The sequence below is a fragment of the Petromyzon marinus genome, chromosome 44 (genome assembly GCF_048934315.1).
Source record: "Petromyzon marinus isolate PM22_M1 ecotype Great Lakes invasive population chromosome 44, UKy_Petmar_22M1.pri1.0, whole genome shotgun sequence".
Taxonomy (NCBI): domain Eukaryota; kingdom Metazoa; phylum Chordata; class Hyperoartia; order Petromyzontiformes; family Petromyzontidae; genus Petromyzon; species Petromyzon marinus.
The window spans coordinates 9,291,202-9,310,684 of NC_133710.1; the positions used below are offsets into that span (position 1 = coordinate 9,291,202).

Consider the following 19,483-nt stretch of genomic DNA (forward strand, 5'->3'; position numbering starts at 1 on the left):
ACAATCCCAAAACATTTTAAAACGCTAGCTCGTACAAACGTGCCCTCTGTCAGGCACAAATTAGTTTCAAGTTTTAACTACACTGTGCCATACACGCAGCGAGTAATGTTAATTCACTGCCGGATGAAGTCTGCCCCGTTCCATATCAGTCACGTCAGTTGTTTGGTGGCAGTTCATAGAAATTGTGGTCAGGTTCATACCACAACGCGATAACCACACCACCACTCCCCGGACCAATGCACAACTTTAGAGTAGTTTGCTGCTATCAATTCCCACATAATGATAATCCGCTACTTCGTTGAGCTATCGTTTGTGGCCAGGTCGCTTCTGAAAAAGATCTGTACAGCTCAGTGGGGCCTTACCTGGTGAAATAAAAATAAATACATCTTAAAATGCAAGCTGCCGTAATACAAACCATAACCGACTGTTGCCAAACCTGTAAGCACGCTTATTTAGGTGATAAAAAACACGTTTATGTGCGCCATAGTCTAAATCACAAATTGCCTTTTAAGCTTAGTATTGCTTTATCGGCAGTCACCTCTTAACGACAGTGCTATTTTGGTTTGAACGCCTGTCGCTCGATTTTCTTCCCAGCCAACGCAGCGTTCACTTCGAATTGCAACCAAATAAAAAGTGGGACGAAAAATAAATCAGAGTGGACATATGTACGGTTGCCACCATTAAGGCATATATTTTTTTTTAAAACACCGCAGATGTCACGGGAAGATGATCTCACAACACGGGACGAGGTGGGAACTGCAGTAAAAAGTAAGTGCATCGTCTTGCGCGGCGATGTGTTGTTATGCCAGTGACAAAAAATTTACTTTAAATGATGTGGGGAGACTTCAGATGTCACAAAATGGCAACCTCATGAAGAGGATTCCCTAGGGAAACCCAGGATAGGTACCAACTGTAGCCATAAGATTCTGGATCGTCACAAATACACTTGCTCCTTCAATGCTTGTTGTGTAGTGTTGATACTGTATTGATGTTGAACGTCTTACGTGGCCTGCAATAGCTACCGAAAAATTAATCTCCAATGCCACTTTGCTTTGGCGTCTTTTCGATGTACCGCACAGGAGGCAGGCGCACTCTAAACATTTTATTTATTAAGCCTGTGCCGTTAGAGACTGGGATTCGAGGTAGAGTTGGATCTCGATGGATTACATCACCGCTGCTTGAATCATTATCTTCTCATTAGAAATCCAATTCATCCACTGGGTTACATCAGTGTACGCCGTGGAATGGAGGGGCCCTAAAGCAGTTCATGTGGAGTAAACCCTGCCCAGATTGTTGCCACATCGTAGCAACAACCTTGAATTCGTCACACAGCGTGTGATAGTCAATAGTTTTTATTCGGGGGGGGGGGGGGAGCTTATTAGCGCGCATTTTTTTGTTTGCCATGGTGTCCGACGTTTCGCTCCACGTGCTGGCAGCTTCAGCTTTCGTGCCGAACAACATGCGGTAGGAGCAGAAAGTACATCGGAGAACTTTACGACGAGAAACAAAACCTACGCCCTTGTTACGGGCGCGGTACATTGTGGTCCAGATGTCTTGTGACCCCCCCCCCCAATTAATGATATAAAACTTTTTTATTCTTTTTTTTAAACGAAGGTTTATTTAAAACAGACGTTTTTAAAACAGAAATTAATATGCAAAGGTGAAACTAAATTTGAGGGTCAATTAATTTTGCTGTCACAAGACATATGGACCACTCTTAAGGTTCCGTTTTAAACAATCTCCACAATTTACATCACAACAGTAATTGATGCGACAGACCATTTCTGTTCGTCCTAAAATTCCTTCATGCAGAATTTGTCGCTTAAACATTGCATACATGCTGTTATTGGACAATACAGTGCAATACATACTAGGAGTCTTGGAATTTGAGGTCTCTGGAAGGAGAATGATCGTGGCCGGCAGCCAAGGAACGCGTCTAAGGTCACGTCCATAGAAGAGATGGAGCAATGAAATTGGCGTATATATGGGGTGCTGTTATGGAACATTACAACGTAGGATCACGAGAGATAGCGACGGTTTGGGTGAGGTCTTCATACAGCAATTGACTGATCATGGCCCGATGACGATGATGATGACAGTGCACATGGTATATCTGAACTTTCAATAATGTGTAATTTAAATCCCTGCATCATTGGACACACATTGGGCTTAACATGAACAATACAATCACACCACATTTAAAAAAATAATTTAACAAGACGACAAAAATACCCAACGCGTTAATTCATTGAAGTACCGGATGTTAAATGTAAACATTCAATGATGATGAAGCTACGTTTTTTTCTTTTCAATAGCAACATCTTTTTTTTAATGTAAGACAATTTGAAATAACGTGAACAGGGCCAATTAAAATAATAAAATTCACGTTGACACACGTAGGTCAGATACAACTGTTGAGATGACCTTTTTAGATTTAAGAAAAGACAATTTGTTCAAACCCACCCATCACCAGATGCTCGCCAAGTGCCTTGCCAGACAAGTACAACTGCACGCCCGCTGATGCGGTAACCGCGTGACAACCTTATTAATTCAAGTGGAGGGGGATTGACGACACGCGCATTTGCTCTGTGGGTTCGTTTTGAGCGATTTGACACTGAGTGTATTATGCGCGGCCAACCAATTCCTACCAAAAAATTTGCTACATTTTGCGGTTTTAATTTACTCGGATGCGGTTGTGCGGTCGGACGTAGCACAGTGTGCGTCCGTCGTGCGCGCCACCCGGCAGGCGGCTGTCTCGTGCGGTTTCGCCTTTGTGCGCAACGTTCTTGTAACGCATCATCTACTACGACTGCGCAGAGCAAGGGAAACCCGAGTGTTTTCGCGGGTTGTTCTTTAAGACTCTCCGATGTGTTGTTTTTTTATCCTTTCACTGAAATTTAGTTCCTGCAAACTCCACCCGTCCCCTTCCCCACCATCCCAGCCTTGCCTGTACCACCTCCTTTGCACCGGTTAGCATCCGTTTTGTTTTGGGCAGCCAAGGCCAGAAGCACGAGTTCCTCTGCTCCAAGGCAATGCATGAAGGCAGTGGTAGAAAGCAGAAACAAACCGCAATTCTTCAGGCATACAATGACTCGTACCCCAGTAAGTCATGGGATTTTTTGGTTTTACTTTCAATCAATTTTGTCACGAGTCACACCATCGCGGTTTAAAACAAGGTTGAATAAAAACATTGTTTCTTTCGTACCCTCTCATTTGCACCGTCTGCCTTGGTTGCGGCCATAATGTTGGTCATTGTCTATCATTTGCTGTGCCATCCCACTTGCCCCGTTGTCTCACTCGCACCAGCACCGTCTCACTCGCACCGCCTCGTTTGTCGCGTCTCAGATGTCCCCGCCCGTAGTGTCCCCGTTGTGTTTTATCTCTCCGGTTAAGCCGAACGCAAAAAACGTTTGTACAATTTGCAAGAACAGATAACAATTGATTTTACTCGTACGACTTGTTGCATGTTTCGCGAGTGCAAAAAAGTGCCTTTAATTTGAAAACTGAATCACTGTTATTATGCCAGGAATTATCTTGCGAGACACTACGTTTTGTGTAAATCCGACAAAACTACCGCGTTTCAAACTCCCAACCAATTTGAGCTGGCGCGCCAAGCTAATTGCAAGGGCCTCCGATGTTGTGTTCGGAGTTGCTGCTCACAAGTCATTCAGCATATCGTCCGACGTTTCGCTCCACAGTGCTGGGAAACGTTGGACATCTCGCTCCGCACGTTGCAAGCTCCCACCCGGACACATGCGGCGGAACGTCGGACGTCGTGGCGAAACAACAGCCCAAATGACGAGAAAACGCACCGGAGAGCCGTACAGCAGCACAGCCGCGCGCGAAAGTAGTCAAGAGTCCCACGTAGTAAGAGTCACAAAGGGAGTGAACGTGCGGTGTTTCCCAAGTTTCCAAAGTTGTAGCTCCTCTCTTCCGTTCCACCACCTTCTCAGGGCGACAGCAGCGGATGCTGGTTGGACTCAAACATCCGCAGCGTTCGTCCAAGACCCCTGGACAAAGAGAGGAGGGCATGTAATAATAATAATACATTAATTTCTTTAGCGTGTGCCAACAGCATCCCACAACGCTGTACAAGGAGGAAATCCCATGTACGCGGTTGGCTATGTATGGTGAGAAAAAAGCCCAACACACATATAGTAAAACCTTGGATTGCGAGCAGAATTCGTTCCGGAAACGTGTTTGTAATCCAAAGCACTCGTATATCAAAGCACTCGTATATCAGTTGTGATCACGTGACGCTCGGCAGGCAAAGTGTATATACGTACTACTCGTATTGCAAGACCTCGCTCGTTTATCAAATTAATATTTATTAAAAAATTTAGCTCGTCTTGCAAAACACTCGCAGACCAAGTTACTCGCAATCCAAGGTTTTACGGTACCGAGAAAATGAAAACCCCTACTACTACCAAGCAAAATAAAAAAAATTGTAAACAAATTAAGAAATTGCACAAACACAAAAGGCACAAACGACAAAACAGTTATCAAAATTAGTTCACCAACGGACTCAATCAAGTGCTTTGCCACCTGGAAATAAGGCCATGAGATTTCGCCAAGATGTAACAGAATTAATATATGAGTTAAGTGATGACGTCACCCTGCTGCTCTATATAAAACCGGGAGCAAGCGAGGGCTTTACCATTCTGGCGAATTGCCCGATGATGCTGGATGTATTTACCAGCGAAAAGTCGTACTCAAACTGTAAATGTGGATTCACTCTTCAACACACCGGTGGGCTAAAGTAGTGAATTATTTGTCTTTTGTCAACGTGACACTTTTTTTGCTGATTGGCCGTGTCGGGTGGTGGAGGGTTACGACACATTTATAAATAAACGCGATCTAACCCAAAAACCTTTATTATGAATGTAACAGAAGTTGAACGATTTGATTTGCTTGCTGCCCTCTTATCCGCTACTCCCATTTATCAGTGTCCCCAATCAATCGAAGGACACTGCCCGTTATTCTGGGATGCATTCTTCCAAATAAACGTGGATATGCAATTAAGGGGTAAACTGGAAGGGGTCTCACAGCGATAAAATCATGACATTTGTTTTTTTTTGTTTTATGAAATAATTCGAGTGGACAATTAATACAAGTTTCTGTGTTTATCCATGTGTTGAGAAGTTATTGACGACTCGGAGACGGAGGTGAAGGTAAGGGCTTGCGCCAGTAGTTTATTAAGGGCTTCTGCCAATAACACAGGGACTAACACTTCCCCACGAGGGTAGGGGGGGGTCCTATCTGTTCCCTTCCACAGCAGGCTGCCCGGGCTGCCTCCTCTTCGCCGGCCGAGGGTTCAGCCAACGTCGGCCGACCGAGAAGCGCAGCCACACACACCTAGCCCTTCCGCTGCGCTGTCTACAGACGTCTATCCCCTTGCTCCTGGCCCTCCATTCCACCCTGCTCGGTCGCTTGTCTCCAGCCACGACCGCGCTTTCGTCACGGGGTCTCCCTTAAGTACCTAGAGGAGACATTACGCCATCGCCCTGCCCAGCGGGCATGACGTCACGTTTCATGACGTCATCGCACTGGACAGCGCGCGCGACGTCACGTCCTCATATTACTCCTCTACACATGGAAAAATCCCAACCCCCCCCCACCCACCAAAAGCGGCGATAATCCAACCGATTATCCAATCACCAATAATTGCGGGGACTATCACGAGTTATTTGTATGGACACAGGCATGGATAACATTATGTGCCAACGTCACCCCTCCACACTATACCACCCCGCACATTAATGTGGCTAAGGGGACGTTTCACTGCGCTGAAATGTTACACCACGGTGGGGATGACAACATCTCTGTGCTGTCACCGCACGTTGCTGTCACCTGGCGTGACAGGACCCGTGCCTGCTCACACACGTGCCTGCTCACACCCGTGCTGCTCACACACCCGTGCCGCTCACACACCCGTGCCTGCTCCCACACCCGTGCCTGCTCCCACACGTGCCACTCACACACCCGTGCCTGCTCCCACACGTGCTGCTTCCACACGTGCCTGCTCACACACCCGTGCCTGCTCCCACACGTGCTGCTCACACACGTGCTGCTTCCACACCCGTGCCTGCTCCCACACGTGCTGCTTCCACACGTGCCTGCTCACACACCCGTGCCTGCTCCCACACGTGCTGCTCACACACGTGCTGCTCACACACCCGTGCCTGTTCACACCCGTGCCTGCTCCCACACGTGCTGCTCCCACACGTGCAGCTCACACACCCGTGCCGCTCACACACCCGTGCCTGCTCACACCCGTGCCTGCTCACACCCGTGCCTGCTCCCACACGTGCAGCTCACACACCCGTGCCGCTCACACACCCGTGCCTGCTCACACCCGTGCCTGCTCACACCCGTGCCTGCTCCCACACGTGCTGCTCACACACCCGTGCCTGCTCACACACCCGTGCCTGCTCACACACGTGCCGCTCACACACCCGTGCCTGCTCCCACACCCGTGCCTGCTCACACACCCGTGCCTGCTCCCACACCCGTGCCTGCTCCCTTCATTGCAGGACGCCTATTTCCTGCAGCATGCCCTCCAGCAGGCCTCTGCGCTCCAACGCCTCCGTGTCCGAGCCGCCGCCGATGCACTTCTCCCCGATGTACACGCGCGGCACCTGCGGGGCACAGGCGTTCATCCCAGGGTCGGTCGGCAGCGACGCATTGCGGCCAGGGCCGGATTAAGGTTAAGAGGGGCTCTAAGGCAAACAGGAGAGAAGAGCCTGTGTATGTACTGTATGACATTGCAATAAGAAACATTACGAAGTCATTCCACATTTTTCTCTCGCAGTGGCTCTTGGCTCGCTATCGAGCAAAGAGGTCGCTGCATCGCGCACTTTCAGATGCGCTTCTGCGGCCGTCTGGAACGCTCTTCCGACATTAGGAAGCCGTTGGAGTCATGCGCTTTTAAATCCAGATTGAAAACTAATTTCTTTAGAACTGCTTTTTTGTGTTTAGATTGTTGTCCTTCCCCCGCACCTGCAGTTAGCACGGTTGGCTACGTACGGTACGAAATTCAAAGACAAAAGTGTTCTTGACGGCCACAGCACCGTCGCTCAGCGATGTTACTTCACCGTGGAATGGAGAGGCCTAAAGGAGTGCCAGTGGGTTAATCCTGATGAATCTTCTCAACTTGAAACACCTGCCCCCTGCCCCTTGCAATCAGAAATCCAATTCATCCACTGGGTTACATCAGTGCACACCGTGGAATGGAGAGGCCTAAAGGAGGGCCTGTGGGGTAATCCTGCCCAAATGTGGCTGCATCGTAGCCCAATTTGGGCAGGTGATTGTCAATAGGTTTTTTTTTGGGGGGGGTTATTAGCGAGTGTCTTTGTTTGCCATGGCGTCCGACGTTTCGCTCCATGTGCTGGGCAGCTCCAGATTCGTGCCGAACAACATGCGGTAGGACCAAAAATAATACATCGGAGAACTTCACGATGCAACGGGAAGAAAAAAAATGTACGCCCTTGTTACGAGATGTATTCGGACCCCCAGTTAATTCTCAAAAACTTTATATTTTTTTCAAGAAAGCTTTATTTAAAGCAGAAATTAATGTGCAAATAAAAAAACACATGTTTGGGGTCAATGAATGGGGGGGGGGGGGGGGTGTCACAAGACATCTGGACCACCCTGTTCATTGTCGCTGTACAGTATTTAAAGCCAGGTGCTGTGGGGCGATATTGCCAGCAAAGGGCCTTCATTCGGCAGGGCTATGATTCTTTGTTGTTAGTGTGTACCATATCTGAAGCAGCAACAACCCATTGAGTGAGTCGTACTGTGTAAAACAGTGTACTATAAAACTCAAAAGCAGACATTCTAGATCACCGAGACTCAACAGTTCCAACGCCACGAAGTCAACTATAACTTTGAAGGAATTGCAAACATTTCACCGACACTTTGTTCAACAGTGCAGGGCAAGAGACACTTCATCTTCCGAGTGCTCTTGACACAGCATCCATGCGTCAATGCCCACACAAGCGCCCACCCGCAAACAGCCACTCGACACGTGAGCACGACTAGACACGATGCACGCGACTCAGCCGTAGAGCAAGCGACATTCGATGCACTAAGCTCGTGAATCATGCTCCAACGCTGGACTGTATCTCAAAATAACTGAACCGCGTAATGTTTTGTTAAGCAGTGCCAGTTGTATCTTGACAAGAAACGCCGGGAGACTTTGCGAATTCTTTCCGAGTGAATGAGTCAGCCCGTGGAAAATATTTATTGGTTTCATTGAACGAGACGATGTTGCAAGCCGTTTAGAAATATTATAGTGTGAACATCCCAACACAGGGTGTGATGCGTTTAACACGAAGTATTTACCTCTCACTCAATTTTTTTTCCTAAACGTTGCATCAACTCAAGTAGTGATCACATAACGGAACAAAAGTACAACAAAAATTATTTTAAACGTAATTTAAACATTCGATAATGTGTTATCTCTCTCTGCTTATGTGTCTATGTGTCTCTGGTTCTGTCTTTTAGCTCTCTCTTAAATTTAGCAATCTTTGGAAGAACGTAATCAACCAGGTAGGGTGTTGACTGTTATGTTAGCCGACTCTCTGTGCTGTATTGCATTTTATTTATAAGTTTACTAGGTTTGTTTTCTCATTCTTTTGCACCTGATGATGACTGATTGTGTTGCATTCGAAACGTCGTGTGCTATTATTTAATTGATTATTTTCTCTTTCTACGTGACTTTACCTAAAGAGCCAAAGAGTAATTCCTGCAGTCACGAAAGCACCCAATCGAGTAATTCGACAATGTATACCAAGGGAGAGTGTGTGCATTCATTCTACACTAACCTGTTGCCTGGCCTGTGTCACAATATCGTCCCAGAGTCTACAAGCCGGTTCGTTTAACGTGACAGGTCCACACGGCACCTCCAAGTTGCTGACAAGAATGTGACGTGCCCATGTAGAATCTGCTCTGTCGCTATTTGTGGAGTTGGGTGGTGCCACCAATCCCTCTGGCCTCACCACTATACGGTATATGCGGGTTTTAATGCAACTTCATTGCGCCAGTCTGTGAATGCAAAAGCAGCGTCGTCTGTCGGACGATCGGTCTTCACCATGTGCGTCTGACCGTTTCGGAATGTACTCGCGTAATTATTTGAACACGGAGGTCGTCGCGACGAATATTATCCAAAAGTGTTTTTTTTGGGTTAGACCGCGATGTAACCCAAAAACTTGTATGGATACTCGCGTAATTATTGTCGAACAGAGTCTTGTGACAGTAAGGAAACAGGGAAGTGTGCAGTGGCGTAGCCACGACATTATCAGCTCAGGAGGTGTGGCAATCGGTCACGTGGGGCCCTAATATTTGCTTTGTCTCGTAAAGTCACATCAAGGTTATCGCACTGTAACAAAAAAAAATGTTCCTGCGTAGTAAGTGTTATTTCCTAATTGCTTATGCCTCAAAAGTCCAGAAAAATGGCTATTATTCCCCACAAACTTTGCTTTCGTGAACAGGACAGTTATATTTTGAAATGTACCTATTTTCAATGAGAAAACGTGGTGTGCATGTGTCATTCCTTCACGTAAAGTCCTGGTCACAAAAGCAAAGTTTGTTGGGAATAATAACAGCCATTTTCTATACTTTTTAGGCATAAGCAATTACAAAATAACACTTAGTACCCAGGAACAAATGTTTCATCGTGTTATCTATCGCGGCTTCTCTCGCATAGTCACATCATCATTACACTCACGGTCTAGGACATTGAACGCTGTAGGGGCGCTCCGTCTTCACTTAATGCGGCCACTACAGCTCCATAGTAGTGCCTCTTTGCAATGTACTTGACGCGTATCTAGTGAAATAAATATCCCAGAAACGGGAGTTCCATTTAAAAGCATTTTCATAAAAAAAAATGAAACCGCCGTTTTAAATATTTTTTTGGTCTTTTACACGGTTGTTGAAAGCACATCTGTTGTTAAAACATCTCAACAAGTTCGTGTGGTTAATGCAGACTTGATTCCTTGCTAAATGTATCCATTTGGTGTTTGAACATCTTAACACCTGTTTTGTTGCCAGAAAGGGTCAAACTAATTCTTGTTTTTTCTTATTTTTTAATATTTTGATTTTGGCAAAAAGGTTCCATGATCTATCTCGAGGTTATCAAGGGGGCCCCAACTCGTAGCTTTGGCCACCGGGAGGCGGCGGCAAGGCACCCCCTGCCTGCCCCACGCTCGTTATGCGACTGAGTGTGTACAGCGTTCAATTTGAACGGAGTACGACTTGCAACCCTTGACCTAGGTCAATAAAACTGTGGCCAAACGCTCATTCCAATAAATGCCCTGTTCCACGAATGCACTTTGTCAAGTGACTGCCTACTACACCAGGGGACCCATTCAACAATGACACTGTGTGGTCTTAGAAGGAAAAACATAAAATAGTTGACGTTTCAGGAAATGGTCCTTTGCTAATAGTGCATAAATTTGCCTTGGATATTGTAATTGTACTTTGATTCTGGTTAGAGTAAATTAAAACTAGGTGGCTATATGTTGCCGAAGAAATCCATTATAAAGGTCGCACACATTACACACAAAATACTTGCCACAAATGAACCAGGATTCTTAAAACGAATTTCTTTCGGAACCGTTTTTGCATTTGTTTGTGGTCATTCCTCCGAACCTTTGATTAGCACGGTTGGCTACGTACGGTGCGAAGTAAGTTCAACATACATAAAGTAGGGCAATTTGACAGTTTGTTCTGATGGACGAGTCAAATCTCTCTCCGTGGTGCTAACGTTAAAAATGACTGCCACTTTTTTCAAATTTTCTTGCTGTGGTTTTCACACCTGATGATTGCTTGTGTTGCAGTCCAAACGTCGTGATAATTTTATTGTTTTATATTTTTATTATTTTATTGTTTCCCTTCTTACGTGACTTTACCGAAAGAACCAAGAATATGAATCCCTGCAGTCACGAAAGCTTTAAATTAAAATAAAAACTAAATCTTTTTTTTATTTTACCAGGTAAGGCCCACTGAGCTAGACCGTTCATTTTAAGCAGCGTCCTGGCCACAAATGGCAGCTCAACGAAGCTGCTAATCGCGTGGAAATGTATATCAGCCGAATACTCTGAACGTATGTTTTTAAATGTGGATGGAATAACCGAAGGACCCGGAAAAAAAATAATGGGGAGAACACGCAAACTTAAAATATACGGGCGTCAGGGTTGGGATCAGACCCACGACCTCCAGTATACCACAAACAAAGAGCGGATGTGTGCCAATAAACATTCCGTTATCTCCATAAGAACGTCAAGTATATTCATATTCTTAGCTCTTTCGGTAAAGTCACGTTGAAAGAGCTAAGAATATGAATGACTGCAGTCACGAAAGCTTTAAATCAAAACGTCAAGTATGTTACAATGGCTAAGTTCCTTATTGACATGACTACCCAGAAATAAAGGTTGCTAGTGTCACTCAGCACACACACACACTCAATGCTTGCCGTTGTTAAAACAAACCAGGAAAATGCCTCTTACACAGTGAGGGTTTCAGTGAGAGTGAAGAGTTTCAGTAATATGCATAGTTGAGTTGGGCAACTTATTAAATTGAGTCACGTGTTACATTTTGAGGTTATGACCATACTTCACCACGCTGGTCAGTGTGGGTTGGTGTCGTCAGAGGAGCACACATATATAGACATAGTGCACACAAGTGGAAGTTTGTTTGTAGTACAGTACAGTGCCCACGAGTTAGCCAGTCGGGAGATAGAAACGACACAATGGCTGTAAATGTCCATTTAATGAGCGTTCGCGGTTCCAAAGCTGATGATTGTGCGAGTGAACCAAATACGTGGCTTCATGTTTGTGTTACGAATAAGAATAATAAGAACCATTCAGCAAAGTTCATGGGCAGTGAGTGGCGCAGTCTTGCTTTAAAAAAAAAACACAACGGCAGTTGGCTTATTTTACAAGCAGGGTCATATGACCATCATGTGCCCCTTATGTAACATCCCAGTCATTTTACACAACACTGTGTCCGTGGCGTGTGCAAGCCACATCTACCTCAGACTTGCCATAAAATCATATGAATTGAAAAAAAAAACTTAACTTTTCATGTATTTATTTTTTGAAATTTATTTTGCAATTTTTACTTTCGCTCAAGTCGGTGACAGCCGCCGAGTCCGTGACGCGTTTCTTGTCTCATTCTAGTTGCTGCCCGATGCCCTCGCTATACATTTCATTTCATTTAGTTTTCATTTTCATTTTTTGGTATAGCCCTGTGAGCCATTCGGCTCTTGAATCGATATTGTCACGTAAAATAAAGACTGATTGACCGATTGATTCCCTATAATCCATTGCATATGCCACATGACGGTAAATGACACAAGGCGTGTGGACAAATCCAACCCCCCATGACTTGCGCGGTGTGGGAGCGACCCTCATCCAGCAGTGGAGTGACAACGAGTTGTGCATGGTGGGATGCGACACAGCAACACGAAATCGCACGGCCGCGATCGAGAAGTGAAGGCAGTGACATGAAAACTCCGCGCTGATAACATTCCGTGAGACAGTATTCCAAATCAAAGACAAACACGACGAGTAGACATTCGCGAAAATGATTTACAGCCCTTGGGTCAATCCACTGCTGGATGAAGGCCATGTTGGTTCATGGGGGATGCTTGACCATACTTCACCACGCTGGTTAGTTCTGCTCGGTGGAAGGGGGAGTGGGGGGGGTTGACAGATCAAGTTCAGATAATTATCACTCACCGCCGATGTTGGCCGTGACCAGGAATCGAAATTGTCAGGCAGGCTCGTAAAGTATTGCTCTGCGCCACCCGCTCCACCCAGTAAATACTACCCAGTAAATACTGTTATCTTAACGTTAAGATAAGGGAATGGGGATGCGGCGGAGGGTAGGCGAGTCAGCATAAATTAAATGATCAAAGTTAAGGCGATCGAAATGTACACTTCTTCCGAACTTCTTTGAACAGCTAATTCATTACAATTAAACCACGTGTTGTAGGCTGCTACCGGGGCAACGTAATCGGCAAGGGAAGAGTGAAACAGCATCCATTGTTGTACCCTACTATGTTCCGTCTATGCTCCCACGGCCTGGTGATATATGTGCCGACAATCCCGAGGGAGTGCAGAGGCCCTCAATCTGGCCAAGACGGTTGCCGAAAGTAAAAAATGGACTTTCGGCCGAAACCGAAAGTTTGCCGAAAGTTAAAAATGGACTTTCGGCCGAAACTGAAACTATGCCAAAAGTGGCCGCCGAAACCGAATTTCGGTCGGCCTCTACACCAGAGCTCACAACTGTGGTCAGTGTGGGTTGGTGAAGGCCGGCAGGGAGCATAGAATTACACGTCAACCACAGCAAAGCCTATAACACCTGCTGTGCATGGTGGTGCGTAAGTGATGATGATGCTGCTACTGATAATGACAGCACTGATTAACACTGCTGCTGATAATAATAATCTGATTAAGTCATCATACTCAGTGCCTAACTTCAGCTGGAATAAATAAAGAACGCCGTTCGGATAATTAACTTAAACGGCATCCACAAAACGTCGTCTCTTTTTTTTTAACGAGAACCACGCGAACAAACAATGCTAAAGTGCACGGATCTAATTTGTTCATAGGACAAGGCAGTGGTTCTTCACCTTGACTGCAGCCTCGCACCCCCATTGGTTTTCAATCGTAAATACAAAATGTACAATGTTAATAAACACACAGGGTTTCATGAAACTAAGTCGGTGCGCGCCTGCACCCCAGGTTAAGATGAAGAACCAGAGACGCGTTTATCCTGAGACAAAGCAGTCTACAATGTTACTATAACGGATTGCGTAATGGCTAGGCGTGGTCCCTACTCAAGTGGTAGTGGTGGTGGTGATGCCTTAGGGCTTAAGGCGACAAATGCCCACTCCGAACCAGCCGAGCAGTTTGGAAAACCAAACTCGGACAATTACAAATCAGCCAGGTGCCGTTGCCATTGCCGGCGCTGCTGATGCCACCAAACGCGGTCGACGACACCGACACCAACACCACCGGTGACTAACAACATTGGCGAATGACACCGACACTAACACTAACACTACCGGTGACTAACAACATTGGCGAATGACACCGACACTAACACCACCGGTGACTAACAACATTGGCGAATGACACCGACACTAACACCACCGGTGACACCAACGCTGCCCATGACATTTGACACAGCCGACGACACCGACGCTGCAGCCGGCAACCCCGCCGCCCACGAGAACCCAAAATCGACACGATTAATGCCACCCGGTGACACTGCCACGGCCGCCGACGGCGACAAAAAGAAAACACCACCACCACACACACACAGAGCGCTACCGCCAGACACATCGTCACCACCACCATCATCATCATCATGACGAGGACGACACGTGCGCCCGTTACCGTTCTCTCCCCGGTGGTGCGGAGGAAGAAGTCCTGAATCTGCGCCACCGCCTGCTCGCTGCCGATGTCGTGCACCTCCAGGGCGCCCACTCTGAAGCGGTACTTGGACAGCACCGCCTCGGCCGCCGTGCAGAAGGGGCAGCCGCGCTTCACGAACACCACCACCTTGCCCGCTCGCACCCTGCTCGTCACGTACAGCTGCGCCATGCCCACGACGGCGGCGTCGGCGTCGTCGCGATCGATCGGTCGAGACGCGGACAAGAAGATGACTGCGGCCGTGGCGATGAGAAGCAGCAGCGGCGGCAGCAGCAGCAGCGGCAGCAGGGGGGGGTGCAGGAAGAGACGCGGGCAGCTGAAGACGGCGGAGTCGCGGCTGGGCGCGGCCGTGCCACCCTCCTCCTCGTGTAGGAGGGAGGGGGGCATGGCCCAGCCCACGGCTGAGCGAGCGAGCGAGCGGTGCGCATCCCCCGTTCGAGTGATTGCCAAGCGAGACGGGGGCGGCGGTGGTGGTGGTGGGGGAAGACGTCCACTAGAGGTCTCTCTCGCGACACAGACAAAGATCCTCCCCGCCGTGTAGCCTCCCAATAGGCTGTACGGGCAAGTGCTGTGAGTAGCAGCACCTATACACAAAGACCCACCGTGTAGCCTCTAACAGACTGTAGGGGCAAGTGCTGTGAGTAGTAGGAAGTAGCAGCCTATACACAGACAAAGATCCCTCGTGTAGCCTCTTACAGACTGTAGGGGCAAGTGCTGTGAGTAGCGAGTAGCAGCACCTATACACAGACAAAGATCCCCCGTGTAGCCTCCAATAGGCTGTAGGGGCAAGTGCTGTGAGTAGCAGCACCTATACACAGACAAAGATCCCCCGTGTAGCCTCCAATAGGCTGTAGGGGCAAGTGCTGTGAGTAGCAGCACCTATACACAAAGATCCCCCGTGTAGCCTCTAACAGACTGTAGGGGCAAGTGCTGTTAGTAGTAGCAAGTAGCAGCCTATACACAGACAAAGATCCCCCGTGTAGCCTCTAACAGACTGTAGGGGCAAGTGCTGTGAGTAGCAGTACCTATACACAGACAAAAATCCCCCGTGTAGCCTCTAACAGACTGTAGGGGCAAGTGCTGTGAGTAGCAGCACCTATACACAGACAAAGTTCCCCCGTGTAGCCTCTAACAGACTGTAGGGCAAGTGCTATGAGTAGCAGCACCTATACACAAAGATCCCCCGTGTAGCCTCTAACAGACTGTAGGGGCAAGTGCTGTGAGTAGTAGCAAGTAGCAGCCTATACACAGACAAAGATCCCTCGTGTAGCCTCTAACAGACTGTAGGGGCAAGTGCTGTGAGTAGCAGCACCTATACACAGACAAAGATCCCCCGTGTAGCCTCCAATAGGCTGTAGGGGCAAGTGCTGTGAGTAGCAGCACCTATACACAAAGATCCCCCGTGTAGCCTCTAACAGACTGTAGGGGCAAGTGCTGTTAGTAGTAGCAAGTAGCAGCCTATAAACAGACAAAGATCCCCCGTGTAGCCTCTAACAGACTGTAGGGGCAAGTGCTGTGAGTAGCAGTACCTATACACAGACAAAAATCCCCCGTGTAGCCTCTAACAGACTGTAGGGGCAAGTGCTGTGAGTAGCAGCACCTATACACAGACAAAGATCCCCCGTGTAGCCTCTAACAGACTGTAGGGCAAGTGCTATGAGTAGCAGCACCTATACACAAAGATCCCCCGTGTAGCCTCTAACAGACTGTAGGGGCAAGTGCTGTTAGTAGTAGCAAGTAGCAGCCTATACACAGACAACGATCCCCCTGTAGCCTCTAACAGACTGTAGGGGCAAGTGCTGTTAGTAGCAGCACCTATACACAAAGATCCCCCGTGTAGCCTCTAACAGACTGTAGGGGCAAGTGCTGTGAGTAGCAGCACCTATACACGGACAAAGATCCCCCGTGTAGCCTCTAACAGACTGTATGGGCAAGTGCTGTGAGTAGCAGAACCTATACACGGACAAAGATCCCCCGTGTAACCTCTAACAGACTGTAGGGGCAAGTGTTGTGAGTAGCGAGTAGCAGCACCTATACACAAACAAAGATCCCCCGTGTAGCCTCTAACAGACTGTAGGGGCAAGTGCTGTGAGTAGCAGCACCTATACACGGACAAAGATCCCCCGTGTAGCCTCTAACAGACTGTATGGGCAAGTGCTGTGAGTAGCAGAACCTATACACGGACAAAGATCCCCCGTATAGTCTCCAACGTACTGTAGGGGCAAGTGCTGTGAGTAGCAGCACCTATACACGGACAAAGACCCCCCGTGTAGCCTCTAACAGACTGTAGGGGCAAGTGTTGTGAGTAGCGAGTAGCAGCACCTATACACAGACAAAGATCCCCCGTGTAGCCTCTAACAGACTGTAGGGCAAGTGCTATGAGTAGCGAGTAGCAGCACCTACAGTGAGGGAAAAAATATTTGATCCCCTGCTGATTTTGTACGTTTGCCCACTGATAAAGAAATGATCAGTCTATAATTTTAATGGTAGGTTTATTTGAACAGTGAGAGACAGAATAACAACAAAATCCAGAAAAAACGCATGTCAAAAATGTTATAAATTAATTTTCATGAGGGAAATAAGTATTTGACCCCTCTGCAAAACATGACTTAGTACTTGGTGGCAAAACCCTTGTTGGCAATCACAGAGGTCAGACGTTTCTTGTAGTTGGCCACCAGGTTTGCACACATCTCAAGAGGGATTTTGTCCCACTCCTTTTTTAAGATCTTCTCCAAGTCATTAAGGTTTCGAGGCTGACGTTTGGCAACTCGAACCTTCAGCTCCCTCCACAGATTTTCTATGGGATTAAGGTCTGGAGACTGGCATAGGCCACTCCAGGACCTTAATGTGCTTTTCGATTTAAAGCTTTCGTGACTGCAATGATTCATCTTCTTTGGTTCTTTCGGTAAAGTCACGTAGAATGAGAATAAAATAATAAATTGATAAAATAAAATAACACAATAATATTCTCACGACGTTTCGGCCACAACACAAGCGGCCTTCATCAGGTGAAGGGATGAGACTGTCTGGTAGGACAGCGCTGGAGTGAAAGAGCCACGTTCAGATCACGACCTTTAAGCTGTGTGAGAGGAAACAAAGCGCCTTGACAAAGGAATTAGCATATAATTTAGCATTGAAATGGCTGAGTGATTAGCTTGTGACTGGTCACAGAAATAGCTATGTTAAAAGTTAAAGCATACACATCTGCAGAGGCACCCCTTGATAAAGGAATTAGCATAGAATTTAGCATTGAAATAGCTAAGTTAAAGCATACACATCCGCAAAGGCACCCCTTGACAAAGGAATTAGCATAGAATTTAGCATTGAAATAGCTGAGTGATTAGCTTGTAACTGGTCACAGAAATAGCTACGTTAAAGTCAGAGCATACACATTCACCGAGGCACTTAGTACAAATCAAACAGGAGAATTTAGCATTGAAATAACTAGGCGAATTTAGCATTGAAATGACTGAGTGATTAGCTTTGTTGCCTTGGCCGTGTGTTTTGGGTCATTGTCATGTTGGAATACCCATCCACGACCCAATTCCAATGCCCTGGCTGAGGGAAGGAGGTTCTCACCCAATATTTGACGGTACATGGCCCCGTCCATCGTCCCTTTGATGTGGTGAAGTTGTCCTGTCCCCTTAGCAGAAAAACACCCCCAAAGCATAATGTTTCCACCTCCATGTTTGACGATGGGGATGGTGTTCTTGGGGTCATAGGCAGAATTCCTCCTCCTCCAAACACGGCGAGTTGAGTTGATGCCAAAGAGCTCCATTTTGGTATCATCTGACCACAACACTTTCACCCAGTTGTCCTCTGAATCATTCAGATGTTCATTGGCAAACTTCAGACGGGCATGTATATGTGCTTTCTTGAGCAGGGGGACCTTGCGGGTGCTGCAGGATTTCAGTCCTTCACGGCGTAGTGTGTTACCAATTGTTTTCTTGGTGACTATGGTCCCAGCTGCCTTGAGATCATTGACAAGATCCTCCCGTGTAGTTCTAGGCTGATTCCTCACCATTCTCATGATCATTGCAACTCCACGAGGTGAGATCTTGGATGGAGCCCCATGCCGAGGGAGATTGACAGTTCTTTTGTGTTTCTTCCATTTGCGAATAATCGCACCAACTGTTGTCACCTTCTCACCAAGCTGCTTGGCAATGATCTTGTGGCCCATTCCAGCCTTGTGTAGGTCTACAATCTTGTCCCTGACATCCTTGGAGAACTCTTTGGTCTTGGCCATGGTGGAGAGTTTGGAATCTGATTGATTGCTTCTGTGAACAGGTGTCTTTTATACAGGTAACAAGCTGAGATTAGGAGCACTCCCTTTAAGAGTGTGCTCCTAATCTCAGCTCGTTACCTATATAAAAGACACCTGGGAGCCAGAAATCTTTCTGATTGAGAGGGGGTCAAATACTTATTTCCCCCATTAAAATGCAAACCAATTTATAACATTTTTGACATGCGTTTTTCTGGATTTTGTTGTTATTCTGTCTCTCACTGTTCAAATAAACCTACCATTAAAATTATAGACTGATCATTTATTTGTCAGTGGGCAAACGTACAAAATCAGCAGGGGATCAAAGACTTTTTTCCTCTCACTGTATACACAGAGAAAGATCCCCCGTGTAGCCTGTAACAGACTGTATGGGCAAGTGCTGTGCGTAGCGAATAGTAGCACCTATACACAAAGATCCCCCGTGTAGCATGTAACAGACTGTATGGGCAAGTGCTGTGCGTAGCGAGTAGCAGCACCTATACACAAAGATCCCCCGTGTAGCCTCTAACAGACTGTAGGGGTCCATAATATCGGTGTTTTTTGGGTTACAGGGTGTGAATATCAATGTGTCGTTAAACCTGCCACCACCCGACACAACCAATTAATATGGTTTGTGACGTGGGCAAAATGTGCCAATTCGTTACTAGTTCAGCACACCGATGTGTTGAAGAGTAAACCCACATTTACAATTCGAATACATTACTTTTATAAGTGAGCCATGCATGCCTCGAGTTTTGCTGGCTGGCTGCTGGCTGGGCTC

The 19,483-nt window shown here is 46.9% G+C and overlaps 1 protein-coding gene across 3 annotated transcripts; it reads right to left on the bottom strand.

Moving 5' to 3' along the window:
- Positions 1-666: 666 nt before the first annotated feature.
- GLRX (glutaredoxin) lies at positions 667-14,895 on the bottom strand. 3 transcript variants are annotated; one of them, XM_032970550.2, is made up of 3 exons: positions 14,406-14,895; positions 6,516-6,638; positions 667-4,010 (listed from the first exon to the last, which is right to left on the bottom strand). In XM_032970550.2, exons 1-2 carry the CDS (start codon positions 14,826-14,828, stop codon positions 6,525-6,527), a joined length of 537 nt encoding a protein of 178 aa, XP_032826441.1. In that variant the 5' UTR covers positions 14,829-14,895; the 3' UTR covers positions 667-4,010; positions 6,516-6,524. The 3 variants fall into 3 exon arrangements, with proteins under 3 accessions (XP_032826441.1, XP_032826439.1, XP_032826438.1); XM_032970548.2 differs by having other exon boundaries at positions 6,492-6,638; positions 14,406-14,894; XM_032970547.2 differs by having other exon boundaries at positions 6,510-6,638; positions 14,406-14,893.
- Positions 14,896-19,483: the final 4,588 nt, after the last annotated feature.